At 57.6% G+C, this 27,626-nt stretch overlaps 1 protein-coding gene across 4 annotated transcripts; it reads right to left on the bottom strand.

Annotated features, from left to right (window-relative positions):
- Nucleotides 1-369: 369 nt before the first annotated feature.
- CAMKK1 (calcium/calmodulin dependent protein kinase kinase 1) lies at nucleotides 370-27,367 on the bottom strand. Of its 4 annotated transcripts, none has more exons than XM_045526060.1 (16): nucleotides 27,260-27,367; nucleotides 20,112-20,513; nucleotides 18,588-18,635; nucleotides 18,148-18,201; nucleotides 17,695-17,746; nucleotides 17,328-17,461; nucleotides 16,847-16,883; nucleotides 15,959-15,980; nucleotides 14,631-14,719; nucleotides 11,022-11,221; nucleotides 9,197-9,250; nucleotides 8,349-8,422; nucleotides 6,593-6,680; nucleotides 6,263-6,391; nucleotides 4,297-4,397; nucleotides 370-2,304 (listed from the first exon to the last, which is right to left on the bottom strand). In XM_045526060.1, exons 2-16 carry the CDS (start codon nucleotides 20,469-20,471, stop codon nucleotides 2,232-2,234), a joined length of 1,515 nt encoding a protein of 504 aa, XP_045382016.1. In that variant the 5' UTR covers nucleotides 20,472-20,513; nucleotides 27,260-27,367; the 3' UTR covers nucleotides 370-2,231. The 4 variants fall into 4 exon arrangements, with proteins under 4 accessions (XP_045382016.1, XP_045382017.1, XP_045382018.1 ...); XM_045526061.1 differs by lacking the exon at nucleotides 27,260-27,367 and adding an exon at nucleotides 24,996-25,034; XM_045526062.1 differs by lacking the exon at nucleotides 27,260-27,367 and adding an exon at nucleotides 22,776-22,799.
- Nucleotides 27,368-27,626: the final 259 nt, after the last annotated feature.

Raw genomic sequence — 27,626 nt, 5'->3', positions numbered from 1 at the left:
CTGTGTCACAGACATTCCTCTGAGGCCCCATGGGGACCTCTGCCCCATGAGGCATGGTGACAGCTCTCACCTGGACCAGACCTCGGCCTTCCTGAGCCCCTGTGAAACAGGCAGGTGTCCTTGTGGGTGGTCCACTGGCTCCCAGACACCCCGTCCTTCCCAAGGAGGGACCGTAGGACCTAGCCAGGGGTTTGCGTTGCATCCTGGACTCCCCCTCCTGAGCCATCCCTTCTCCCACCCTCTCACCTCCCGCAAGTGTGCCTCACACCCTTCCAGAAAAGCCAGCAAAGCCAGCTGGTCCAGCCGGTGAGAAAGAACACATGCCAGATGCGGAAAATGTACACACAAAGCTTTTTTTTTTCTTTTTTAACTCAAGAAAGGGCTTTTATTGTTTTTAACTCACTTCCTGGGAAGTTAATTTTTAAAACACTCTTATGGAGTTTGTTCATCACTTGTGCTACATTCAAAAACACTGATGCCAACCAAAACCCTGAGTGATGGGCGCCGACATGGTGGTGAAGCTGGGCCCACCTCTGAGCTTTCCAAGGGTGGGTCCAATCGATGTAGCCCCTGAAACCAGGAGCTCCCAGAGACGCTGAATGCCTTCCATGAACTCTATAAAAGTGTTCTTAAAAACAGTACCTAGTTATTTTGTAAGCCCTGGGCCGTACTGCCTTAGTGCAGAGAAGCCAGGGAGAAATGTGGACCCATTGACAACGGGCCGCATTCTGCTCCTAGCCTTAAACAGACATAGAAACTATATTACAAATGCATGTACTGGTGCAAGACATGCGAGTGTGCTGTGTGCAGCAGATGGGCACGCACACACATGTGTGCGTGGAGGCGCGACGTACACCCACAGGCACAGAGATGCGGCAGGACGTGGGCCCTCCCTCAGCCCAGCCTCCCTCTCCTCCAAACAAGCCTTCCTGCAATGTGACACCCACACATGTGCTGAAATCCTTTATCTAGCCCATGTTTCCAGAGGTATCTGAGTCCTGTGTTGCTTCCCTCTGGGGGGTCCACCTCTGTGAGCATTTGGTCAGCAAACGCCAAGCCGGCCAGCCAGACACTGATCTCGGAGAGAAGACGCAGTCTACTCCAGCAGAGCCATGTCCACATCCGTGCTCCAGCACTCCTGCTCTCAGCAGGCTGAGTGCTGACTGTCCTGGGGCGAGGCAGTTGGCAAAGAGGCCCCCTGCCAGGGTGCATACCCTCCAGGGTTCTGTGTCAAGCAATGCCTCCAACCTGGGCAGTTTGTCCTTCACTGTGGGAACGTGAGGGGCAGCTTCCGGGTAGGCCAGTGTAGGATCAGGGAGTAGATTCCAGTTATTCCAGCACGTGCAAGGCCACAGGCCTACGCGTCCATGGCCCTGGGTTGATGCCGGCCCCTGCTATCTCTTCTGCAGCCTGGGCTCTGGGGAGCCATGCAGGGAGGGCGTGAGACGAACAGGGAAGCTGCGGTGCCCCTGGCTCAGGCCTTTGCTCAGAGCTTGATTCAGTTCAGCCCATTTTCCAGATGGCACCACAGGCAAAACACAATCCAGGCAGGTCAGTCCAGTCCACTTGGCTGCCATATAATGGTGGGGTGTGCTGGGGACCCCCCCAAAGCTGTAGGGAAGCTCATGAGATGTTCCCAAGTAGAGATCCTCCCCCCTGCCCCCAGGTTAAAAACAAAAGTAAAAGATAACCAAAAAGTGATCTGGATTCTCCAATACTGACCCTCTCCCCAGTGAGGCCCAGGAATACATCCAGGGGTGAGAGCCTCTAAACCAGTGTTCTGTGTACCCTGAGTGGCAGGGTACCCCCCTCTGTGTGCGTGTGGCAGCTAAGCCAGGCCTGCCCAGCCCCCCATGGAGGTCTCTTCAGTTGCAGTAAGCATCTTGGTCTCCTGCCTCCTGCCCTGGGCCTTGCCAACCAGCTGGGAGGGGTCTCTGGGGCTTCATGGGCACCTGGTTTCCCCACAGAATGGGTTGGGCCAGGGAGAGCCAGGACGAGAAGGAAGGCCTTGTGGGAGCCCTGCCCCCCCAAACCCCAAATGACATATATTCCAATCCTGTTCCTGGACGTGCGTGCGTGGAGGTCATGCAGCACGACGGGGGGAGGTGGCCAGGAGAGGGGCCGCGGTCCCTAGCCCCCTGCCTGCGGGGGCAGCTGTCGCATGAGGGCGGTGGGCCTCTGGAGGCGCGGGATGAGTGTGCTGCCAGGCGGCCCTGGGCGCATGCAGGGGCTCAGGACGCAGCCTCGTCTTCTTGGACACCAGGGAGCTCTGGGCTCTTGCCCCCTTCACCATATCCTTCTTTCCTGTTCAGGGTACACCAGGGACAGAGTGACTGCAGGGCTCACAACGTGCACTCGGGGGACACACACACTTACAGATATTTGAATCCCACGATCTCTCACATCCCCTCACCCACTTCCCCAAGCCTGGCCTCCGTGTGGCCTCCCTGCATCCTGGCCGCTGCCCACACCCTCCCGTGGTTCAGGCCTCTGCAGCCTCCCGCGATCTGGCCCAGCTGAGTCCCCTCATCCTCGGGGTATCAGCCAGCTCAAAGGCCTTTGGTGCTGACCTCTGCCAGCCAACCTGGCTGGGTACAGGGGCTTTCGTTTTGCATTTTCTCTGCCTTGTTCACAGGGCAGAGTCAACCTCAGTCTCAGGATTCTGTTACATATTCAGATATCAGATATCTGTATCTGATTCCACCCCCCGCACACCAAGATGTCTCTTTATAAAATAACCAGTGAATGGGTTTTGATGTCTCAAACAAAGGACCAATCCCACTTACCTCTACTACAGAGTTTCAACAATTATCCCAAAGTATAAAAAACAGAGTCTACCAAGGACAAATACTGGGACTCCATGATGAGGTTAAACCTGCTTTCAAAATTAAACTTGGGCCACAGGATTGCAGAATTTTATAACTGGAAAGTATTAGGCCCAGCCTTCTCACAGTTTGCGGGGCACAACCGAGGCGCTAGTCTTTATCCTGTGACCGGCTTGTCCCACCACTAGGGGGCGCTGGGCCACAGGCTCCCGAGCTCGAGGGACCAGACGTCCGGGTTTGCTGGGCACCGTCCTGATTCTTCTGTTGCCCTGGCATGATTACTGATAGCTTCCCTGTTCACTCTCAAAAGTGGCCCCATTTGGATGTCAAATTATACATGTTCCCCCTATGCTAGGTGCAATTCCAGCATCAGGGGCCTACAGATCTACGTGAGCTCGGGGAACTCCCTCCCCAAACCCAACCACCTCACTGAAGAGATGGGAAACTGCGGCTCGGGACTGTCAGGCCTCTCCCAGGCCCCACACCTCATTACGGGGACATCCCTGAGTGCAAGCAACCTCTGGCAGGAGCAGGAGCAGACACCAGCATGTCCACCGTGACGGGGCCTCTGAAAGGCCCACTTCCAGGAGGGAGGCCTCGCACAGAACCGGCATCCGGGGCCTGCACGGCGCGGTGGAAGCTCTCCTTCCCGAGAGGCCGGGGTACCTGGACAGCCCAGCATTCACCTCTCTGGGGGCACCACTCCCGCCAGCCCTCCTCCCTGCAGTGCCCGTCACGGGCCAAAGGAAGGTGACCGCTGTCCCAGGACTGCATTCTGGCTCAGGACCTCACGATTTTCTCTCTGCAGGTCTGCATACAAACTCCAGCCGGCCTCGTTGGCATCCCAAACTGACTTTTATTGTGGCGGAATAAGGTGGAAGAGCTGAGGACGAGGCCACAGAGGTTTGGGGAACTGATTTTCTGGCCCCTCCCAAAAGGTAGTGAACCCACAGGCGTGGTTCACAGCAGGGAGCCTTCTGCACATGGGAGTTCCTCTCCCCAGGCCGGCCAGCCAGCCTGTCCACACGTGTCGTGGGACAGGTGTTCACAAAGCGCTGACAGGGCACATGGCCTCAGCAACGGCTGCAGCACTGTCCCCCAGGCCAGGCAGTCAGCACAGGTGCCCCTCCCTCCACACCAGCCTCCTGCAAACCTCTGCCAGGCTGCCATCAGTTGAGAGGCCACAGATGTGAGCCCCAGAGGACCGAGCTGGATGCAGTGGGAGAGTGTGACAATGTCAAGCTTCCAGGAGAAGACAGGTCTTCCTGTCCCATGGAGGGGCTGAGTGAGCCCCCCTCATCTCTAGAAGTCTGTGAGTGAGGGATGCTGGGCCACGAAGGTCCCGTCTGGCCCTAACTAGCCTTGAGGACCGAGGTGCAAACAGGGCCAACTCTGAGACCGACCAAGGCCCCTGGCTCTGGGCTCAGCCTGCCAGGGCACACCCAGCAGGGCCCGGCCTACTGGTACTTACATCAAGTTTCCCGGAGCGGACATGGATCGCTCTTCCCTCCGTGCTTGGGGCTCAAACGGGTTCCCAAAGGAACGCTTCCTCAGCATGGACTTCACCAGGATCTGGGGAGGACACAGCATGAGGAACACCAGCCTCAGGCTCCCAGACACGCGAGGCAGCTCGCACGCAGCCCCCACTCTGACTCCTTAGAGGGCAGCTGCCAGGTGGGCCCCGCTGAGGATCCCGTTTCAATCAGCAGAGGACATGACAGAAGCAATAGCACAGAGGGGTGGCTGCCGGGGGTGGAATGGCAAGAAGGGACAGGGCTGGAAGTGCCACCGGGAAACACCCTCTAGCCATGGAGGGAAGGACGGCACGGAGGAGAGCCTGTGCCAGGCAGCACAGGAGGCCTGGGGAGCCGCCAGCGGCAGCGATGACCAAACCAGTGGGGACTTCCAGGAGGGGAGCAGCTGCCGCACACTGGCTCTCTGCCTTTGTCCCTTCTCCACAATGAGGACAGTCCCATGTCAACTCACACACACGTGCATGGAGCCAGTGGTGCACTCGTCCTTTCACTTGCTCACTCACTCGAGTTTTCATCCATCCATCCATCCATTCTGTCAACACTAGTATGTGCTAGCTGGACACTATTCTAAACACTGGGGCCCACCAAGATGAAATTCTTGCCCTTGTGCAATTTAAATTCTAGGTGGGGGACAAGCAATAAATAAGGAAGACAGATCAGTGAAATATACAGTATGTCAGTCAGTGGTAAGGGCTAAAGAGAAAAAAATAAACCAAGGAAAGGGGATAAGGTGTGACACAGGGGAGGCTGACGTGGAGAAGGGGCCAGGGGAGGCTCCCTGCTCTGAGGAGGTGACTGCGGAGTGAGGACCTGAAGGGAGTGAGGAAGTGAGTAGTGAGGACATCTGGGGAGGAGCTCCCAGGCAGAGGGAGAAGTCCCAAGGCTCCAGGGCAGCCACTCTGGGGTACGTGGCTGCAGCCAAGCGTGTGGTGGGAGGGTCATGCAGGGCAGAACGGGCTGTGGGTTTTACCTGGGGGGGACACAGGAGCCTGAGTGAGTGAGCAGGGTCTGACCTGAGAGGGGACATGCTCATGTCCCCAGGACCATCCTGGCCACTGAGTTGAGCATTGACTTGGGGCTGGGGTGGAAGCAGAGGACAACTTAGGAGGCTACTCTAGTCGTCTGGGAGAGAGTTGACGGTGGCTAAGACCAGGGAAGTGGCACTGGGGACCCTATGGGAGTTGGTTAGTTCTTGGGACACCACTCATAGAGCCAAGTATACAAACGGAGCAGGCATTTAGTCAGTTGGTCCTAGCTGGGCCCAGACACGGGGGATGAAGTGCAAGGCCAGACTCCACCACCAGCAGTGACCCCGCACTCTCTCCTGGCCTTGTGCTTACCCTGACTTGCTGTGACGCTCGGGCAAAGGTACCCCAAGTCCCCCAAATGGCCATGGGGGCCTATTTTAATAACTTCCAACTGTCAACATGGAAGATGTCTGGAGGAAGATGAGCAAAACTGAAAGGTGAGGGGAGACTGGAAGGAGACACGGTGCTGTCTCACTGACATGTGGTTTCTGGGGCCACTTCTGCAATTCAGAGGCCGGGCCTGTTCAGGGCCGTGCCCTCGGCACCCAGTGCAGTGCCCGGACAACAGCAGAGCTCAGTGAACATCTGGAAGGAAGGAAATGTTTCTAGTCGTGGTGAATGCTGCTACTCAGCAAGGGCGCACATTTCTTTAAAGCATTCGCTCTCCTGGTCTTCCTGCCACGAGGCTGAGGGGCATGACCTCCTGCACCAGGGGCCTCCAGAGGAATAGCGGCCCCAGTGGCCCAGCACCACGACTGGCTGACGTGCAGCCCTCCGTCCCCGCACAGGGTCAGGCACAGAGCAAGTCTCGGGCAGTGCACATGCCCCACCCAGGACCTCCCAGGACAAGGGAGCCTTCTCCCCGCCCTCTTACCACCGTGGTCCAGCTGGGAATGAGCCGGACGGAGTTCTTCACCTCCTCCTCGGTCACCTCCACTACGCTGCAGTGCTCCTCCTCGGAGGGAAGGGGCTCCTCCCCATTCTTGGTCACCCAGGGGTGCAACTGTGGAGGCCGGGAGGACAGGGAAGGGTCAGGGCCGTGGGCAGACAGTCAGCAAGGGACTCCAGGCATTCTTCCAGCACTGACCTCGCAAACCCAAAACCCAAACCCGATACACACACGTCCTGGGGTAGGTCCCTACAGCAGGGGAAACGGGCCTGTTTTCTGTGTCCCAGCCCAACCCAAGACCTCCAGTTCCCCCACCTTGATGTCTGGCACCCCAATTCTTGTTTCAGGATTCTTGTCCAGCATCTTCAGAATTAGGTCCTTGAGCTCCTCGCTGACCTCTGGCCTAGAGACGGGGAAGGAAGGAGCTGAGGGTGAGCTTGCTGACAAGGCCCTCCCTACCACCTCTCCTCCCCGCCCTGTGACCAGAGACACCCGCCCCTCATCCTCAGAGGGCAGGACGGAGTTCCAGAGAGCAGGAGGGACATCCCTAAGGTGCCAGGCCAGGAGGGAGTTTCAGAACAAGTACGTGGATATCCCTCACTGAGTAGGAGGTAGTCTCCCAGCAGGGCAGGAGCCACAAACAAAAACGGAGTTCCGTGGGTGCGGGACACCCCCCTGGGTGGCGATGGTGTGAATGCTTTGAGTAGAGTTGCTTTATGGGATACCAGGGACCTTCACTCCCACTCAACCATCTTAGCCTTCCTGCACCTGGGAGGTGGCCAGGAAAGATCCTCTCTCATTTGACAGAGGAGGGAACTGAGGCCCAGAGAGGTTAGCAGGTTGGTACCGTGCCACCCAGCAGGGCACGGGCAGGGATGTGAGACTCGGGGGAAAGCAGCACGATCAGCCCATGTCAACCCGGACTGTCTCTGCCCAAACGGGCAGCCCACGCGTCCAGGCCTCTGGAGGGGGGAACCCCCCCTTGGGACAGCTGACTTTGGTCCCTCTGCTGTCTTAGATGCTCCATCCCTTTTGCAACTCTTGGGCTGGGGAGAAAGCTATCCCTGGCAGGGGGACGGCAGGAAGAAAGGCACAGACAGGAAATCAAAGCATAGGTAGGAAACGGAAGCCAGTTGGCTGGGGCTTGGGGAAGGGACCGCTGTGCCAGCAGACAAGCGGGTGACAGAACCCAGAGTCCTGGAATGCCAGGGCCAGGGCTGCGGGAAGCCTTGGGTGAACTTTCAGCAGGAGATACAGTCAGATCGTGTTGGCCGGACTGGAGGGAGGCCAGAGAGGAGGCGGCTGGACCACTCTAGGGGGAGGGCCTGAGGCCTGCAGGGGGCAGGGGGTGCAAGTGGCAACAGATCCAGAGACAGGTAAGAGGTAGACCCCACAGAGCAAGGGGACCAGACAGGAAGTGGGCACAAGAGAGCCGGAGTCATTGAGGACAAGTCCCATTTCGGTTTCTGACCTGCTCTAGTCCTTGAGCAGAGGGTGGAGGGCCTTGGGAAATGAGAAGCCAGGAGCCCAGGCTGGCACAGAAGCAGCATGGGTGAGCAGGGACCCTATCGGTCTCCCTGGGCCCAGAGACCCCAGTCACAGCAGGAGGAGCAGGGAAGAGAGAGTGGCTTCACATCCCAGCCCCACTGACAGCTCTCCTCTGAGCGCCCACCTTTCCCTCTGTGAAATGGGAAGCACGCTGGCTCCCTGAAGGTCCCCCCACCCTGCATGGGACACGTGGAAGTTCCCTGGAGTCCAGGGGCCACGTGGGGCTGGTGCCACCGACCCCATGTGGGCCTGCAGTGAAGGAGGGGTCTGGATGAGTGGCCTGGGGTCATCAGCCCAACTCTGGGTCTTGGAGTTCCCATCCGTACGATGACGTCTCAGAGACCCCGGTTGCACAGTCCCACCCCTCCACCTGCGCCGGGGCCCTTCCCAGGGAGCAGCACCGCCACCCCCAGGTCTGCAGGCTGGGGTGGGGTCTTCAAAGGGCAAAAGCTCTCCTAAAATTCAGTACCCTCCTCCCCAGGAGGGGGTGGTAGCCCCATCGGTCCCCCAGGTGGGAACTCACTCCTCAGGAAACACCACAGCCTCATTCTTGATCTTCCTGTGCAGGGCCAGGATGTAGTCATCGATGAACGGGCACTGCGGGGACAGAGGCACACAAAGGATGTGGGCCAGGGCCTCGACCCGCGCTGGGGGACCGGTCCTCATCCCCTGGGGGGCCAGCGGTGGGGAGCAGCTCTGGGCCCCCCAATAGGCGGGAAGGACCTCGACTAGCTTGTTCAGGGCCTGACACACCACAGGTGCTCAACAAACATCGGCCGAATGAATGAGTTGCTGAGGGAACTATGAGGCTGGGTGTACCCGCTGGCATTACAGCCACCTGCAGCTAGGCCTCCACTCCCAGGGCCTGGAGTTTGGAAATATGTTCACTGAGATTCCCTCCTGCCTCTCAGTGCGGTCACTAGAGTAGGAGCACTTGCTGACAGAATCTCGGTCTTGTCAGTGTTGGATGTCCCCAAAGTCCAGCCTGACCCAAGGTAGGAGTAAAGGACAATGTGTTGAATGAATGAAAATTGAGTGACTGCACAGATGGATGAATGAATGGCACTAAGGGGCGAGGACAGGGGCACTCTGGCTGGAGAGGGGCCTACATCACCATCTGCACCACCCCTTGGATGTCTGCTATCCTGAGACGCCACATGAATCCCTCCCAAGGGGATAAGAGAAAAACAGAAAAAGCCTCTTCTCCCTCAGCCTTCTCTGAGCCAGGTGGGCTCTTTCAAAGGCCACCTTCCAAAGGAAGTGGACACAAAAGAAGGGCCTGCATCTGTCACCCATGCCTGGCTCACTGGGTCCAGCTCATGGTCTGGGGTCTGGGCCCGCCGCAGCTCTGCCAGCCTCCCCAGCACTCACCTTCCCGTAGACAAAGCAGTACAGTGTGACTCCAGTGGCCCACACGTCCAGGGCCTAGAAAGAAACATGCTCACATCAGTCCCCCAGCAGGCAGGCTCCCTGCCCACCCAGCTCCGGTGGGTTGTGGGGGAGGCCCTGCGGGAAACCTCCTTCCTCAATCATGTATTGATTCACTCAACAAATACTCCCAGGTGCGTGCTCCATGCCAGGCCCTGTGCTGAGCACTGGGGACACAGGGATGACCAGAACAGGTCCCCTGCTCTCCAAGGGTCTGAATCTCCTTGGGATAGACCCAAACCAGATATGTCTCTAACTCAACAGGTGCAAAGCCCCCTTTATCCACGGGGTCACAGTTGCTGCCACCATGACACAGATGTACCGCAGGAATGATGGTATGTATTAAACTTACACTCACAAACCAGCTCTGGCTTCAGGGGGTCTTCCCACCTCCTCACAATCCACCTTTCCTGACACGGGAAGCAGCCCCTGCCCACACGGAGGCCCTGTCCACTCCCTCATCCCGTGCCAGTGCCACAACTGCTCAAGGCTCCCAGGCACCATCGGGCTCCCCCACACTCTGGCTGCTAACCTGCTCTCTCCATCCCCCGCCCCCAGGACCCCATCCCTCCTCCTGCTGTGCACTTTCTCTCTTTCATGAGTGATTCTCAAATATCCACCTACGTATTCCTGCCCCAGATGCATCATCTGAATCCAACCTGGGAACACCAGACAAATGCAAACCGACAACATTCTGCAAAGTAACAGGCTTGTTCTCTTTAAAAATGCCAAGGTCAGGAACGACAAAGAAAGGTGAGGAATTCTCCCAGATTAAAGGACACCAAAGAGACAAGACAAGTGAATGTGGCAAGTGACCCTGGATTGGATCCTGGGCCAGAAAAAGAAAAAGGACATTATTGGGACAACTGATGAAGTTTAAATAAGGTTTGTAGATTATGTCAGTCTTATCAGTGGTAAATTTCCTGATTTTGATCATTGCACTGAGGTTGTGTAAGAGAACATCCTTGTTCTAAGGAAATGTCCACTAATGTATCGAGTGACAAAGGGCATAATGTCTCCAACTTAACTTCCGAATGGCTCAGAAAAATGTAATATGAATACATATAAATAGAGATGACAAAAAAGCAAATAGGACAAAATGTTGATAATTGGTGAATCTGGGTAAAAAGATACATGGGATTTCTTTGTACAACCACCCTCCCCGGCAGGGTGCGGTGGGGCACTCAGCGCTGGCTCCAAAGATGAGAAGGTGGGGTGTGCCCCGGGAAACACGCCGCCCCGGGTAACCCTCGCTTGGAACGCTCTGCCTCTGTCCCTTAGGGGGAAGCCCAAACTTCCAGGCCCTCCACACTCTGCCCCCCTCTCAGTTCTCCTGTACATTCTCCAGGCTCTGCCTCCTGCTCAGATCCTCCCTGCTCTTCAAGGCCAGGTTCAAAGCCTGCCATGTCCAAGATCCGAGGGGAGCCTCCAACATCCCCTAAACACGAGCTCTCCTGCCCTTTTCACCATCCAGAAGGGCAGGACGCAGGGCTGGTGTCGCTCTGCCTGTTCCATAGCCCAGCTCAGAACCCAGCACAGAGCAACTGGCAGTAAATACCTGCAGGGGAGATTTGGGGCCATTTTGCTGGAGAACAAAGGAAGGCCAAAAGTGGGGAGTTTGTCAGGCTCCAAGAAGAGGCAGATATGTCACTCCCTAGAGGCCTAGACACAAGGACCTTGGCATGCTCAGGTTGGAAACTAGGCCCCTGCCACAAGCTGTCCCACCCCTCCACCTGAACCCCAACCTGGCCCAGGGCCCGGAAGTCACCTTCCCACTGAAGCTCTGGCCAGAATCAGAAATGGCCTCGGGGGCCATGAATGCTGGGGTCCCGGCCGTGCTGGACAGCTGAGCATCGTTCCCCTCAAACTGGTTGCTGACACCGAAGTCGGCAATCTTCACGTGCCCATCATCCCCCAGGAGCAGGTTGGAGGGCTTGATGTCTCTGTGGACGATCTTCTGGCAGTGCACTGCAGAGAGAGGCGGCTCAAGCGCTGGCCTAGGGGATAGATGCCCAGCAATGCACACCTCCCTTGCCCAGCCAGGGCAGCCAGCCAGGGCTCCCCAGCCCACGCCACTCCTATGTTAGAAGAGGACACCAGGGCCGTCTGCTCCACTACGCAAGTACAGTCCAAGCTGTTAGCGGCAGACCCAGGACTAGAATCTTAAGAGTCTTTGGACTCTAAGTCCAGTGCTCTCTCCATGACAAACAAGGTGCCTGTTGCTGGTGGGGGAGAGCAGAGGAAACTGGGGGAAGGGAGCGCTCCACAGGCCGTCTCTGCCCCTCCCACGGGAGTGCTGTCTGCAGGCCCGAAGCCTGTCACCACCCTACCCAGTTCTGTCGCCCACCCAGCCTGGTCAAGGATGTCCCTGCTCCTGGGACTGGGGGGTGGACTGTGGGGACTGCAGTACCCTACAGGGGCAGTGTCTCGGCCCTAGGGATCCGGGCTGATGGCGTTTCAGAGAGGGAGGGCACCCCAGGCCTTGGGACCACCAGGAGGAACATGGCTGGGCTGAGGGTCGGCCATCTCTAGCAGGCTGGGAACCCGTCCTGCTTCCTAGGTCCAGCACTGCCAGGAAGGCAAGGGCAGCTCAGGCTGAGATGACCAGACAAGTCCCAACCAAGAAACTGATCCCACCCCACAGCCACGTACTTGTGGACTCCCTCCTTCCCCTGCACCAGCAGACCCCAGGATGTTGGAAAGGAGGGAAGATAGAGAGAGAAGAGAGGAGCAGGAGGAGAGGAAGGCTGGGGGCCAAGAAAGTGAGTGCCATACAACATTAACCACAGCACCAGTGGCCCTTTATTCATGGCCTACTACGTGCCAGGCATACACAATGAATCTGACACACACCCAACAGGGCAAAAGTAAAAAGTGGTCTCAAATTCTTTTTTTTTTTTTTTTTTTTGAGATAGGGTCTCACTTTGTCACCCAGGCTGAGTACAGTGTACAATCATAACTCACTGCAGCCTCAAACTCCTGGGCTCAAGTGATCCTCCTGCCTCAGCCTCCTGAGTAGCTGGGACTACAGGCATGCACCACCATGCCTGGCTAATTTTTCTATTTTTAGGGTCTCACTATATTGCTCAGGCTGGTCTTGAACTGCTGGTCTCAAGCCATCCTCTCTCGGCCTCCCGGAGTGCTAGGATCACCAGAGTAAGCCTCTGTGCCCAGCTGAGGCCTCAAATTCTTCTCTCAAACCCTAGCCTCCCCGCTGAACTCCAGACTATTTATCCATGTGGATTTCCAATAGACATCTTGATAAGTAGACAAATTGATTTCTCTGCCTGCAACACCTCCCCCAACAAAAACAAAGAAAAAACACCAGAAAACCCCTGCTCCCATTCAGTTAGAGGCAGATTAGCATTGCCAAAAATCTCAGGATCATCCTCAACTTTTCCTTCTCTCAGACCCCACGCCCAGTGCATCAGCAAGTCCTATGAGCTCAACTTCTAAAATACATTCCCGGTCTGATGCTTCTCACCCCCTGCATTGCTGCACTGGCCCCCACGAACTAAGAACCAGGCCTGTGCCTCCCTGACACGGAGCGCTCTCAGGGCAGCTCTCCCTTCGTGGGGCCAGACTCACAAGGCAGGTCTTCAGCTGGCCATGCCTCCGCGTGTCCACCTGGCCAGCCCCCAGCACTACCCGATCCACTCCAGGGAAGCCCTTCACTGTGATTAGCTGGGTCCTGATGAGGCTTTACCCAGTAACCAGATGAGACCAACTTGTTTAGAGGAGGGCAGCGGATGGCAGACAGCAGGCCCCCAGCTGGGGAGAGGGGCCCAGAACAGGAAGGGGGTGGAGCCACGGCAGTACAGGAATGTGCCTGCCACTGACCATACGGACAGTAAAATGTCCCCTTCCCATCTCACACCTCTAGGCTTTTGGTAGGGACTTTCTCCCAAGCCCTCCCCTGTGTGTGCCTCAGTTTTCCCATATGTATAAAGAGAGTATTAATCTGAGGGCATAGAAGAGGCTCAAGCAGGATAAAGACAGTCTTGTTCCTGTTACTGCAGGTCAAACCTCAGCTGGGTCCCCACCCTGTTCCCCAGGGAAAGAATACGCTCCCAACAAACCAAGCTAAGATTTTAGAGAGATGGGCGGCACCCCTGGCCCCCAACCCAGGCCAGCAGCGTAGGTGTCTAGGGGCCCTCCTTTCCCCAGACCAGTCAGTCCCCCTGTGCTGGCCTCCCCACCTCCTTTCCATCCCCTCCCCACTGCCACTGCCCTAATCCAGGCCTCACCATCTGTCACTTGGGCTGTAGAAACAGCCTCCTCCCTGGCCAGCTGGCTGTCTCTCACCCTCCGATGACACTCTCAGATCCAGCCACCACACAGCTGCCAGACAGAGCTTTCTAAGGCGTAAATCCCAACACTCCCCGCTGCTCAAAGCCCTCAGGGCCTCACAACACTGAGGCTGACAGGATGAAGTTGTGACAATCCTCCAGGGAGACATTCCCAGCCCTCTTACTGTGGCCGGGACAGGGTTTCCAGCATCATCATTCAGTAACCACCTCGGCCCCCGCCCCCTGGAGGCTTCAACCAGATTAAACGTCTCCCCAAACTCAAATAGAACACGCCCTGCCCCACTCTGTGCCTCTCTGCCCGGCATACTGTCTCCCACCCCCAAAACCTGGCCAATGAACTCCTAGCCATCCTTCAGGACCCTAGTCACATGGAGCCTCTTCCAGGAAGCCTTCTCTGGCCCGGGTGCTCCTGTCCTTCCCCAGCATTGCCAGGCACCACACTGTGTTATCTGCCTGCTCAGTTTTCTGTCCCTCCCACTAAGCAGTGAGGTCAAATCTGGGTCTTGGTTGTCTCCGCCCCCAGCAGCCACTTTGTAGGTACTCACAAATGAATGAAGTGAATGAATGAAATGAATGAGAGAATAAGTAAGTGAATTCCAGAGATAGCGGCTAAGCTAACTAACATCTGCTCTCCTGAGCTCTCATCACCCTAGGGCCCTTCACGGTTGAGCGCCCCCTGCCATCATCCACGGGCCCCAAGCCAGGACACTCTACCCGGCGCAGCTGAACATAAATCCCTTCCTTCCCGCATCTCTCGAGGCCCGGTGGAGAGGCCATGCTTGGCTAAGAAAGCGGAGGAAAGATACAGACAGAAGGCCCAAGGCGCACACCAACGTGGTGGCAGAGACCAGCACCACCCCCACCAGCGAAGGACCCGGCGCATGCCCAGTGAAACCTGCCGCCACCCCCATCCCGCTTGAAAGGCCTGGGGCCCCGCCTGCAGGCCCATGCCCCGCCCCCACCGCATCTGATTGACAGATCCGCTCGGGTCGTGCTCCGAGCCTGGGAGCCCGGCTGCTCCCGGATGCCCTAGCCTCAGCCCAGCGGGCACGCAGCCCTTGACTCACGATACTCGAGGCCCAGGATGATGTCCCGCAGGTAGAGGCGAGCTTGCTCCTCGGGGAAGGGCTTGTCGCAGGGCACATCCATGACGGGTCTATGGAGAAGGATGGGGGGAGGGGTGTTGAGCGGGAATCAGGATGCGAAAAGGTGGGCACAGGTGAAGGGGAACAGGGCTGGGCCGTCCAGGCCCTTGGGGACATCCTGGGAACCCTATGCTCACATGGGTGCCTAGAACCCAAGATATTAGCTTTTCTCCCATATAATGAAAATTGTAAAACATACATAGACATAAATATCCCATTTCAATCACTATAATTTCAAATCAGCTTTATCTTAATTTCTGCCTGGCTTGGTATTCCTTCTTCTAAGTTCTTTATTATCTATAATCAAACAATTGCAAAGATGCCATTTAGAGCAGTTTTTCAAACTGTGGATCCAGATCCAACAGGGGGGGATGAAATCAACTTAGTGGGTGGCAACTGCTTTCTTTTCCCTAATGAAGTAGAATATATCAGAACGCATGACATGTGAAAAAGATATATACTGTTGTAGAACTTTGATTTCAGTTACAGATATGGATTGCAATATAAACATATATTTCATGTTTTGAATACAGTCCAAAACGTTTGAAAGCCCCTGAATCTTAAAGGGACACGACTCACTCCCTGCTCCCTTCCCCCAATTGGTCTTAGGAAGCCCCCCAGGCAGAGAGACAAGCCACAGCCTGCATTCAAGCCCTTGGCAGTGAGGGTCCCCAAATACCCAGCCCTGTGCCCACCACCCCACGTCAGCTGTTCTGTAAATACCCTGAAAAATCACACAGGAAAGACATGTGTTAGACTCTAGGCTCTATCAGTGACTTGCTGTGTGACCTTGAGCAAGCCACTTACTCTCTCTGATCCTCAGCTTTCTCTCTCATAAATGGGAGCAAATGGAGGAGTCCTACCCACTCAATTCAAGGCTTGTAAAGTTGAAAGAACCCTTTGTGATTTGAATACAAGTAAGATTTGAGTCCTCTAGAATTTTGCCTAAAAGAACTCATTTCTTCCACTTCTCCTCCATCCAAATCTTCTTCCCAGTCCTTCAAGGCCTGGCTCAAAACCCACCCCCTCTTCCAGAGGCCTTGCTGACTATTCTAGCCTCACCGAACTCCACCAGCCTTCAAGGGATGGTCCTCTTGGTCTCTTCTTTACCCCCAAGACCACAGCCCCCCAAGGGAAGGGCCTAGGTCTCTGATTTCTCCTAGAGTAGCTGACCCTTGGACTGGGGACACAGGGAGGGAAAGGAAGACCTGGATAAGAATTGACCTGCCTGATCGGGACGGGGAACTCACCCCTTTCTCAGGAGGTCAAACACTGAAAGAAAAGACAAGAAGGTAAGGTGTAGCTAGCTGGCAAAGCAGCCAATGCAAGGTCCCTCCCTGTTCTGGAGGGTAGGAGAGGGGACAGGCATGCAGGCATGCTGGAGGGAGGACAGGACAGGGAACCCAGGATGTCAGAGGAAATAAATGCATGAAAGTGGGGTCTGCTATGGTCCTGTCTCATCTGCTCCCCAGGTGCTAGGTGAGGACCATCAGCATCAACATGAACCCCTTTCACAGGGGGGGAAACTGAGGCTCAGAGAAGGGGCAGAAATTTTCCTAAAGGTCACAGCAGATAGGCAAGTAGGGTAGGAAGTGGAGACTAAAGCCCTGGCCTCTAATTCCTAAGCTAGTTCTCCTTCTGCCCCACTTTCCGAGACCTCTTCTATACCCAACCCTAAACCAGGCACAAGGAACTTAGATAATAACATTAATATTAACAAGGATAATAGCTAATGTGTTTTGCATAGGATAACTCATTTACTGCTCACATCAAACCTATGAGACAAATACCATTATTATCTCTGTTTTATAGGTGGGGAAACTAAGGCACAGACAGAGTCTAGGAACCAAATAGCCCGCTTCCTGCATCTGCCTGTGTGCAGAGCCCAGAGCTGATTCAGTCTTTCTGATCAGCGGGGAGCAAGGAGTGGGGGCTTGGGAATATTTGTTGAAATCTAACTGGATATCCTGGGCCTGGTTTGGCAGGGCTGGGCAGGGGAATCCAGGGTTTGAGCATGGGGTTTTTCATCTGCCCCCTGGAGTCAGTGCATTCACATGGCCCACCTGGTCATGCGTGTCCCCAGGAGCCCTTGGACCAGCCCTAGGTGAGCTGCTACAGGAATGAGCTGGGTCACTCACCCAAATAGAGATTGTCCTCAGCTGGGTCGTCCAGGACCTGGTTAGAGGGAGCAGACGTGGGGGTGGGGCTTAAGGAGGCATGGGGTGGTGGGGGGTGGGGGGCTCCCAGACCTCCTTGTCCTTGCCAGCTACAGGACCCCTAGTATGCTCTGCACCCACCCCGGACAGTGAAGCAGGAACTGTACAAGGGTCAGACAGATGGGGCCTCGGAAATCACTGACCCCCAATTGTGGCCCATCACATGGCATCCAGCCCTTCTTCCTTCCTGCTGTGATGAGGGGCTCACTTCTTGCCTCTGGGGCAGCCCTTCACCCTCAATGGGAACTTGAGAACATCCCTGACCACCCTGGACTGACCCCCGAGGTGTCCCTGCAGCCCCACCCCAAGTCCGGCCCTGCTCTCAGAGGCCTCAGCCCAGCCACATCTGCCCTCCAGCACACAGGACTCAGGCTGGTTCCCCCTGCTCACCACTACCTCCTACCTCGATCAGTTTGACCACGTTCACGTGATCCAGCTTCTTCAGGATGGCAATCTCCTGGTACACCCGCTCCAGGGGCAGCAGCTGCTTGGCTGGTCCTCCCTGGGCAGCCTGAGACCCTCTCGGGGGAGGACGACCTGTAACCAGGAAGGGGAGTCAAGCCCCTGTTCCAGGCAGCTGGGCCTCACCATGGACCAGCCTCAAGCGAGAGTATTGTCCCAACCCACCAAGCACATTCCATCCCCGGGCCTTTACGTCCACTGTCTCCTCACCCCCATTCCTAACCAAAACTAGCTAGGAACTGAGGTCCTCTCCTCCTCTGACCCTCCAGGCTAGGAGCTCCCAAGGACAGGACCAGATAGATACATACGTGGAAAGCCATACTGCTTCAGTAACTTCTTTTTGGAAAGAACTTTCATTGCCTAAGGAGGGAGGGACAGAAATATCACTTGTGTGCAGCCACCAGGGGCTAAAACAGGCTGGTTACATGTAAACTGAGGTCCAGAAAGGCACACTGAACGTCTGCCACAAACCGAGGGTTCGGCTCAGGCTAAGCTGGGTTAGGAGATGGCCATATCTGAGTCTAGGCCTTTACCTCATTTCCCCAACAAGCCTTTCCAGAGCTCTCCTCGCAGAGGAATCCAGCCTCTGCTTGCATATCCCCAGGGTCAGGAGGCTCATTCCTTTTGCACACCCCTAAGGACAGGGAGCTCACTCTCTTCAGAGAAAGCCCTGTCCTCTATCTCCCCAGCACAACTTCTCCCCGACCCCCAGGCTTCTAGGGCCTGGTGTGGGCAACACCTCCCCATATCCCCAGACTCACATAGTGTCGGTCTTCGCTTTCATTGTAGGCCAGCCTCACCACACCGTAAGCACCCTGCAGATAGGCACTGGTCAGCCCCGCCTGGACAGAGCAACCCCTCCCAGGACTAGCTCAGGAATGGGGAGCACAAACAGCTATGGTCCCTCCTCCTGCACCCCATCTCCGCCTCCCACCACCAGCTGGCTCATGCACATAAGTTTCAGGCAGATGGGGAGGGGATTCCTGTGCCCTGGTAACTGCCCTGCTTTGCTCAACACGGCTCCAGGCCCCCCTCAGTCCCTCTTTGTCATCCACTAAGAGCCTTGGGGGGGTCAAGAATCAGGGGTCATCTCCACCCTGGCTCTGCTTCACATCTTACATTCCCACCCACAGAGGTGAAGGAACAGAGCCAGGAAGAGGGTCCTGAAGCCCCCACTGCTCTTGGCCTGCCCCAGTCCTACCTTGCCAATCTCACTCTGCAGCTTGTACTGGTTCAGCTGCACGCAGTCCTGCGGGGGAAGGAGGGCCGAATCAGGCAGAGCTTGATCCAGAGACTGCACTGCACCCACCTCAGGGGCCTGTTCAGGGCCCACCCTGGCACCAGGCCACTCATTCCCGGACCCCCTGGTCTCACCAACCTTTTGAGTTTGGATGGGGAAGTTGGTGGCACCATCACCATCCTAAGTGATGAGAAGACTTGGATAGTGTTTGAAAAAATGGGCCGGGCGCGGTGGCTCACGCCTGTAATCCTAGCTCTGGGAGGCCGAGGCGGGTGGATCGCTCGAGGTCAGGAGTTCGAGACCAGCCTGAGCAAGAGTGAGACCTCGTCTCTACTAAAAATAGAAAGAAATTATCTGGCCAACTAAAAATATATATACAAAAAAATTAGCCGGGCATGGTGGCTCATGCCTGTAGTCCCAGCTACTCGGGAGGCTGAGGCAGTAGGATCGCTTAAGCCCAGGAGTTTGAGGTTGCTGTGAGCTAGGCTGATGCCACGGCACTCACTCTAGCCCGGGTAACAAAGTGAGACTCTGTCTCAAAAAAAAAAAAAAAAAAAGAAAAAATGAATGATGAAGCCATGGCTATGTTCTGCTCCCTAGGAAGTAGTGAAGGGAAAATGCACTAATTCCTGCCTGGATTATGGGGTCTGAGAGGCCCCAATCTGTGATAAACCGAGGAGCAATATTTCTAGAAGCAGCTGGATGAGGAGGTCTAGACTGCAAGGACAAGAAAGACTACGGAGCCTTGGGGACAGAGACTGAGCGCCTTGATTCAGCCACAAAAAGCTCAGCCTCTGAAATCTGTAGATTGCGTGGGATCCAAGTTCACTTTCAGATCTAAGCGGCAAGGACAAGGCCAGCAGGAGCCCAGAGGCTGGAAGCATGTTGGCCGCTTCTGAGTCAGAGCAGAGTCTAAGGGACAGGATTAGAGGGGAGGGGCTCAAGCTGGGGAAGACCTAGGGGCAGGGAGACATATCATCTATCTTCAGATCTCTAAGAGGACTTTCTTTTTTTTTTTTGAGACAGGGTCTCACAGTTGCCCAGACCGGAGTACAGTGACAGGATCACAGCCCACTGAAACCTCCAACTCCCAGGCTCAAATGATCCTCCTGCCTCAGCCTCCCAAGTGGCTAGGCCTACAGGCACGCACCACCACGCTCAGCTAATTTTTCAATTTTTTGTAGAGATGGGGGGGGCGTCTCGCTATGCTGCCCAGGCTGTAAGAGGGCTTCTTAGGGGAGAAGGCAGAGACCTATTTCCTGGGCCTGGGGGGTGGGAATGGCGGGACATATAGGAGGCAGCCTTTTGCTCAGCTGGAGCTCCACTGGGTAAGAAGAGGCCATACTGTTAGGTAGTGAGCTCCCCAGCTCTGAGGGTATACAAACCAGAGCTAGATGGTTGTGTGGCACAGATGAGGGCAGAAAAGAGTCTTCACTGAGGCCTACCGAATGGCTCACAAGCAACCCCCAGCTCTGCCCCACCAACCTCTGCGTCCGAGATGGCCACGTGGTGGGACTCTATGGTGGGCCTCCGCCAGGCCCGTGGGGAGATGTGGCTGGTAGGCCCCGTGGCATAAGGCCCAGCCTGGGCCTCCAGGCAGCTTCCTGCTGGCCGCTCCTGCAGGGAGAACTTCCTAGCTGAGAGGCTGGGCCGGGCTGGGGGCGGTCTTGAAGCGCTGCCAGGGATCACAGAAGCAGCTCTGGCCCGTGGCGGAGGGTCCACACCGTTCCTGGCAGGCTCTGGGCTACCATCCGCCTCTTCCAAGTGGGCCACGTCGATGGCTGCTACCCGGTCTACCAGCTCTGCTCGAGGGTCCTGGCAGCAGACGGCTGGGCCCCCCTCCATTGCCTCGGTGCAGGGGGTTGTCCGTGCAGCCTTGTTGGGAACCTGAGAAAAGAGAGCAGGGAAGGCTTCACTCCTGGATGTCAGGCTAGCTACAGGGTAAGGAGGGCGGACCTAAGCCCTTCTCCCCCTGTAGCCACAAGCCTCTGGGTCCCACCTCCGTGCCTTTGCCCTGGCTGTTCCCTCTGCCTGGGCTGCCAGCACCCAACCTCAGGCCTGTCCCTGCTAACTGAGTGAATTCCAGGAACCAATCTGGCTGTGCTGCATGCCAGCCCTCCAGACCTCAGTATCTCTACCTGCAAAACAGGCACAGTCACTCCTGCCCATCGGCTCCACAGGGAAGCAGAGAGAATCGGATACTCTGGAGTCAGGACAGACAGACAGGGGCAGAAGACCCAGCAGCACTGGGAGGGGCAGAGTCTAGGGTCAACTCAGTCCCCAACGGCATGCAGCCCAGTGACTCACAAGCCCCACCCCTTGACAGCCGAGCATTCCAACGCTGCCTCCTGAAAGCTGAGCTGGGCACTGGTAATGCAGAGGCCTCCCTGATGCTGCAACCCACCTGCCTCCTCCAGGGAGGCCTCCCTGATACTTCAACCCCCTACCCCATCTGTCTCCCTGCTTCCAGGAAGACTTCCCCAGGGCTCCAGTGCTCCCATCTCCTCTCACCATCTCCAGGGCCATAGGGCAAGGCTCCCATTACTCCCTTCCCTTCCCCAGCAGAGCTTCCAGCCCAGGACAGGGTCATTTAGAGGGGACTGCTGCTTTGGTGGCTGTCAAGCAAGACTTCATTGCACTAAAAGGTCATTCCTTTTCTCGCCACGTTTTTCCTTCCAGTTTGTTCATGTGGCCACATTGTTTGCTACATTTGCTCAGGCTGAGATACTGCCCCTGGCCTGGCCTCATGCCTACCCTGGACCTACTGCAGTCTGAGCCCCAAGTCAGCCTCAGCCCCCGCCCTCACCTTCAGCCATGACCCTGGGCTACACCCCAACTGCGCCCCCAAACCCTGACACTCAGAGTGGGACTCCACCTCTGCCCCCGGCTGTGCACTGGCCCCAGCCTGATGTCCCCTCCCCCTTTCCTGGGCTAGACTCAGCCATTTCTCAGGAAAAGGAAGTGAGTGGACTCCTGACCCTGTGTCCTTCCTGTGTGGCGGTAACCTCCTCTATACTCATACGGTGACTTTGAGAACATGGGCCTCATGGAGTGTCGAGCCTGTCTTACCCCTCGTTCGCACATCCCCTTGCTTTGACAGATGTCAAAGAGGCAGGGCTGGCTGGAGTCCACTGGCCACTGAGGAGCCTGGGCGGGTTTCCAGTCCTGCCCACCAGGCTACCCTAGGCAAGCTCCTTCCAGGCTCTGAGACTCAGTCTCCCCATCTGTGCTGTGGATGCCACATCTTCCCAGATTTCCCAGACCCACAGCAAAGTTAGGAGGTAGATTGTGGGTACTACAATCCAGACCCCCTGTGCCTGGCACATGGTATGCTGAGTGAGCGGAAGCCTGGAGGCAGTGGAGCTGACGCTGATGTGTGGAAAGGAAGAGGGAAGGGCATCCAGAGTGGCAGCAGGAAAAGGCACCGAGGCTGGGCCTAGAGGACTAAGGGGGGTTGGTAAGGCTGGAATATCAGGGAGGCCTCCCTGGAGGAGGTAAGAGTGGGGTTGGAGCTTCAGGGAGGCTTTGGAAACCAGACCACTTGCAGGAAGGAGGAAGCCAAGGCTGACAAGAGCCCTCAGAGCCAGGCCAGGCTCCTCCCAGTAGGTGGCCCACGCCGCGGCCCCTCCCCTCACTCTGTAGGCCTTGTTTCTCCCACCGGAATATAAGCTCCATGAGCTGAGGGCTCTTGTCTGCCTTGTCTCCGAACCATCAGTGTCTTCAGCAGTGCCTGGCACATAATAGGAGCTCGATAAATATTTGTAGAATAAATGAGTGGTTGCCATAGTGATCATTACAGCCCTGTCCCCACTAGACGGATGAGAGCGCAGCCTCAGAGAGAGGACCCCAACACACCTCAGGCCCCAGTCCGCATCAGGGAATGAACCAGTCAGGAGCTCCCACTCTTTGGTCCCAGGCAGGGGCCAAGGGACTTACAGCCCCCACAGGCAGAAGCCACAGGCTGCCGGGGCCCATAAAATTTGCGTATGATTTCCCTGAGGTTGCCATCCCAGCAAGAGGCCATCCGCCTTCGGTCTCTAGCTCCCTTCCCTCCTTTCTCAGATGGGGAAAGTGAGGCCCAGCAGGGGCGGCTGGGCCTGGGATCACACAGAGCAGGCGGCTTCCTGTTCCAGCCTGGGGCCCCATTACCTGGTTTAGCGCCCAGGCTCTGAGTCTCGGTGGCCAGGCTGCGCCCCTTCCTGGCTGTGAGTCCCCGGGCAGGTGACTCTGCCTCTGTGCCTTGGGTTTTCCTCATCTGCAAAATGGGGCTAACAGCCCTCCCCGGGCATCTGAGGGGTGAAGGAGCGGATGCCCATAAGGGACGCAGAGCAGGACCTGCCACTCAGGAAGCTCCGCGAAAGGGAGTTGTTGTTGTGCTGCTGTTGTGATTGCCTGGGACACGCTGTGGCCCAGATGGATGCGCGGGCGGGCGGAAGGCGGCTGTGAGAGCTGACGTCAGGCCCTCCATCCCTCCCTCCCGCCTGGATCAAATTCAGGTGACTAAGCGCGTCTGTGAGGGAGGCGGCCCAGGGAGGCCCGAGGTTCCTGCCGCGTGTCCGGGCGACAGGGCCCGGCGCCCGAAGCCGTGCGTGTGAGGGCATGCATCCACGCGTGAGACAGTGCGTGTGAGCTGCGCTGTGGGCCTGGGGAGACGGCGTGTGTCTGTGTGTGCTGTGGGTCCACACGCAGGAGCGCATCTGCATGGAGACAGAAATCTCAGTGTGGTTGGTGTGTGTGTACAAGTGCGCTCGTGTGCACTTGGAACCTCGTAGGTCTGCGTGCACATGGGCCCCAGGATGGGGGTGGGGGCCTGCGCCCCGGGGCCCACGGGAGCCTGATCCCAGACGCCTGGGGCTGCCTGTTCGGCTCGACTGTGTGTCCCCAAGGGGTCTTTCAAGACCCTTCCCAAGATGAGGCCTCAGTAGACCCTTTGTATAAACTGACTCAGTGGGCATCTAGGGGCCACGTGGGCAAACAGAAAGATGGACAGACAGGCTGGGACCTGGGCCCGGGGCACAGCAAGGACTCCTATGGGCATGGGAAGCTTCCCAAGGACTGGCCTAGTCCTGTGGCCACGAATGGCCAGACTCAGGCCCTCCCTTACTGGAAAATGCTCCTCCAACACTGTCCTCCCAGGTGGTGCTTTGCTGCCTTGCACAAGTCACTGAGCCTCTTAGAGCCTCAGTTTCCTCATGTGTGAATCGGACAGATGGCCACCATCCTGCCAGCTCAGGGCTATGGGGAGAAGTGAATGAGACTGTGGATACAGAAGCGGTGTGTGCCAGAGCACTGTGGGGCTGGGATGTGTCTGCATCTAGACGGCACCGGGACAGAGCCTTGATGTACAAAGTACATCCCGTACCTGCCCCCTGCCTCCAGGATGGCCTGGCACATCCGCCTCCCTCAGGCTGTGCCCCACCCCAAGTGTCTGGCCACTCCTGGGGATGCTGGCCCCTGGCTCTGGATGCCCACTTGGCCTGGTCTCCTCCTCCTCAGGACATGCCCCATCCTGCGTCCCTCACTGGAGCCCCAGAGCAGGACAGGTCAGGTCGCCCCTGCTGTCTTCCACACTGGTGCAAGCAGCCCTGCCTGGGGAGACTTTAGCACCGGGCAAGCCTCAGTCTGAGTTCTGGAAGGCTGCTGTGGACCCCAGCGCCAGGTGAGGCAGGGGACCAGCTCCTGGCCACGCAGATAGGATGAGTGGCCCTGACCGGGAGACTGTCCGGAAGGGAAAGCCACGAGGAGGTGGTGGCCACCCAGGCCAGACACAGAAGCTGGTCCGGACATCCCTGGGCCGCCTCACTGGAGCTGTGTTTATGTTCCTGACAAGTGTCTGGACGTCCCTGGCAACGGGTGCCCTCCGCAGCTCCCGCCCCTGCCTGGGATGACTCAGTCCCCTTGAGGGAGGCCCAGGCGTCTGGTGCCAAGTCATGCTTGAGGACGCCTGCTGCGAGGACGCCCCCTCCCACCATCCCCGGGGAGCCCCCGAGCACCGAGGTGGGCTCTGCGCCTGACTCAGCACAGCTACCCTCAGCGCATTCTCTCGGCCCACCCCTGGAGGCTGATGGTCTCCGGGCTTCATCCTCTCCCTCTGCTCCTCCTCATCCTCCACATCAGGTCTGTGCCTCCAGCCCAACTCTTCCAGCGAGCTGCCTCCTGCCCCTCCCTGTTCCTGAGCAGCTCAGATCCCACGGGGCCCAAATTCAACTCAGCATCTTCCCCCACCTCTGCTCTTCCTCCTCTGTCCCCATCACAGACATGGGTACCGCACCCTCCAGCTCTTGCCAGACCCAGGCCCGGGATCTAGGCGCCCTCCTTAGCACTTACCCTCTCCTCACCCGTCCCTGCTCCCCGCCACCCCACACTTACTCTCCACTCCAGACACACCACACTCTTCACAGCTTCCCAAACTGCAGACTCTGTTCTGCTGCCAGACCTCTGTACAAGCTGTGCCTTCTGCCAGGAACACACCTCCCTCTCCTTTGCTGCCTGGAGGACAGCTCAGACACCGCCCCCTCTGAGGGCCCTCCCTCATCTACCCACTGCTGGCTGGGTGAGCCCACCAAGTTGAGCCCCTTAAAAAGTCTAGATTCTGACCTCCACTTTCCTTTCCCACTGCCTTCGCCACACGAGTGTGCCCTGCCTCCAGGCTCACACCCCCTCCCCTCCCTACCCCATCCTCCACACTAGTTGCTAGAGGGAGGATTTCTAACATGCAAATATGGCCATAGTTTCTCTTAGACCTGGCTTTCCAGGAATTTGGAATCTGGGGGACGGAGGAGCAGGAGACCTAGCCTCAGATTGGGGGCTCACAGGCTGGAGAGCAGCCAGGGACACAGATTCCTCGGATGCAAATCCAGAGTCACTCATTCATGCAATAAATATTAATCAAGCACATGCCAGGCATCATGCTAGGTGCTGTGAGATAAAGAAGTAAACCAAAAAGACAAAGTCTCTGCTCTCGTACAGTTTCATTTCTAGTGGAAGCAAGAAGCAATGAACAAGAGATCCAGCAATTAATATGCAGTATGTCAAGTGGTGTGTGCTATTAAAAAAAATACAGCGTGTAAGCTGGATCAACAGTAAGCGGCTGGGGGATGCTACTGACTCAGTGCGGTTCGGGAAGGCCTTTCAGAGGTAGGATGTAAGCAGATGTCTGAAGGAAGTAAGGGAGCAGGCAGTGTAGACATCTGGGGAAGAGCACTTCAGGCAACGGGACCAGCAAGTGCAAACACCGTGAGGTGGCAAAGTGCTTGCTCTGTTGGAGGAACACAAGGAGGCTGATGTGGCTGGAGTGGAGAGGCACCCAAGTGGCACAAGGAGTTACCATCCTTGGTGGGAGAGAAGGCCCAGTCAATCCCTGTGCTGGCTTCAGGGCTGGCTTCCTGGAGGAGGTGGCATTTAAGGTCCTTTTTGACCACTCAGTAGGACCATTGCAAGAGGATGGAAGTTCACACTGTGCATAACGGAGCAGTTTACTAGCTGGGACTCAGGGCTTGGGGGTGGGGGAGACTTCATGGACAGAGAGACCAGGAAGCCTCCAAAGGCAGAAGGGGGTTTGAGCAGGGGAGCGACTCAGTTGGATGAGGTTTAAAACGACTCCTCTGGCTGCTGTGGGGACTGAAGGCAGGAGACCAAGGAGAAGGCAGAGGGTCCCCAGAACGTGTGGGCCTAGGACAGAGGTTGGCACATAGTGGGTGCTCAATCTGTATGTACTGGATGAAGGAGGGCAGGACTGGGGAGGCCAGTGCCTCTTCCCTGGGATCGTCAAGGACACAAGCTGTATGCTTCTCCCGCACTCCTGGGCCCGCTTGGCAGACCACAGCCCTGTGGGCACCCACCAAAGCTCAGTCCTGTGACCTGTGTCATCTCTGTAACACCCTCTAGACAGGAGCACACACCCCTCCCTGACAGGCGCACGCCCATGTCCGCGTGACCCGCCCTCACACACCACTCCATCCTGTAACGCACCCCCTCACACACACAGGCACACTCCTGTGTCCACGTGACACACGCACACCCGCCTCCAAACCCCACACACAGGTCCCCGCGCACGTGCGCACTCTCCGAGCCACCAGTCCTGCGCCTACCCCGCCCCAGAAGCCGCAGCGCCCGCCTCCACCGCCCCCTCCCCGCCCGCAGTCAGGGGAAGACTGCGCAGCTAAAGCCGCACGCCGCATCCGTCCCATTCATCACCCACCCCCGCCCCCAGCTCTTGAAGGAAGACTCTCGGGAGGGCCGTGGGAGGAGCACTCCGCGGAGATCCACACGTGGGTGCACCGGCCTGGGCCCACTCCGCATAGACACGACCTCCGCCAACAGCTGGGGCGGGGTGGAGAGTGCGCCCGGTACGGTTGCAGCCCTGCAGACAAGAGCTGGGGAAGGGACGCAGATGGCGGGGCGCCCGCATAAACGCGGTCCCAGCTGCCGGCGCAGACGGAAGCTGGCTCGGAGAGGCACCCCGCAGACCTGGCCCCATACACAGAAGGGGAAGGATCCCCGCGCAGACAAGGTCCCGGCTGCCCTCGTAGATGCGGCCTCGCAGCCCACCCCTCACCCCTGAAGGTGCGGGGCAGATGTTCGGGCATTGGTCCCCCGCTCCCTTCCCCAGACCCCTCCCGGCAGACCCCTACCTGAGCGGCAGGCGACAGTCTCGGAGGCCGGGCGGGCGGCCAGCCTCGCTCCCGCGGCGCGCGCCCCGCCCCGCCGCCCCGCCGCCCCGCCGCCCCGCCGGAGCCCGGATCGCCGAGCTCAGACCGCCGGCGCCGCGGCCCCAGGCAGCGCTCGCGCCCCCGCCCGCCGCCGCGCCCCGCCCGCGCCCATTGGTCCGGCCGCGCGGCCCCCCTCCCGGCGCCGCCCAATCAGCGCCCGGGACTCCCGCCTGCTCCCAGAGGGGAGGGGCCGCGGGGGGAGGGGGCACGGGAGGGGCTCCTCCCCCTGCGGCGGGCCGGACCTCGTCACGGCCCCGGCGCCCCGACACCCGCCGCCTGGGGTCCCCCC

The sequence above is a fragment of the Lemur catta genome, chromosome 15 (genome assembly GCF_020740605.2).
Source record: "Lemur catta isolate mLemCat1 chromosome 15, mLemCat1.pri, whole genome shotgun sequence".
NCBI lineage: Eukaryota > Metazoa > Chordata > Mammalia > Primates > Lemuridae > Lemur > Lemur catta.
Note: the sequence above shows the minus strand (reverse complement) of the source record. Positions and strands in the feature narration are given on the sequence as shown.

Excerpts from the sequence above, each read along its gene's own strand:
- CAMKK1 (XM_045526059.1), bottom strand. Across the intron at positions 16,884-17,327 it reads ACGTGGTCAAACTGATCGAG|GTCCTGGACGACCCAGCTGA; the intron begins GTAGGAGGTAGT and ends CCCTCTAACCAG. Across the intron at positions 8,423-9,196 it reads ACTGCTTTGTCTACGGGAAG|TGCCCGTTCATCGATGACTA; the intron begins GTGAGTGCTGGG and ends CTGTCCCCGCAG.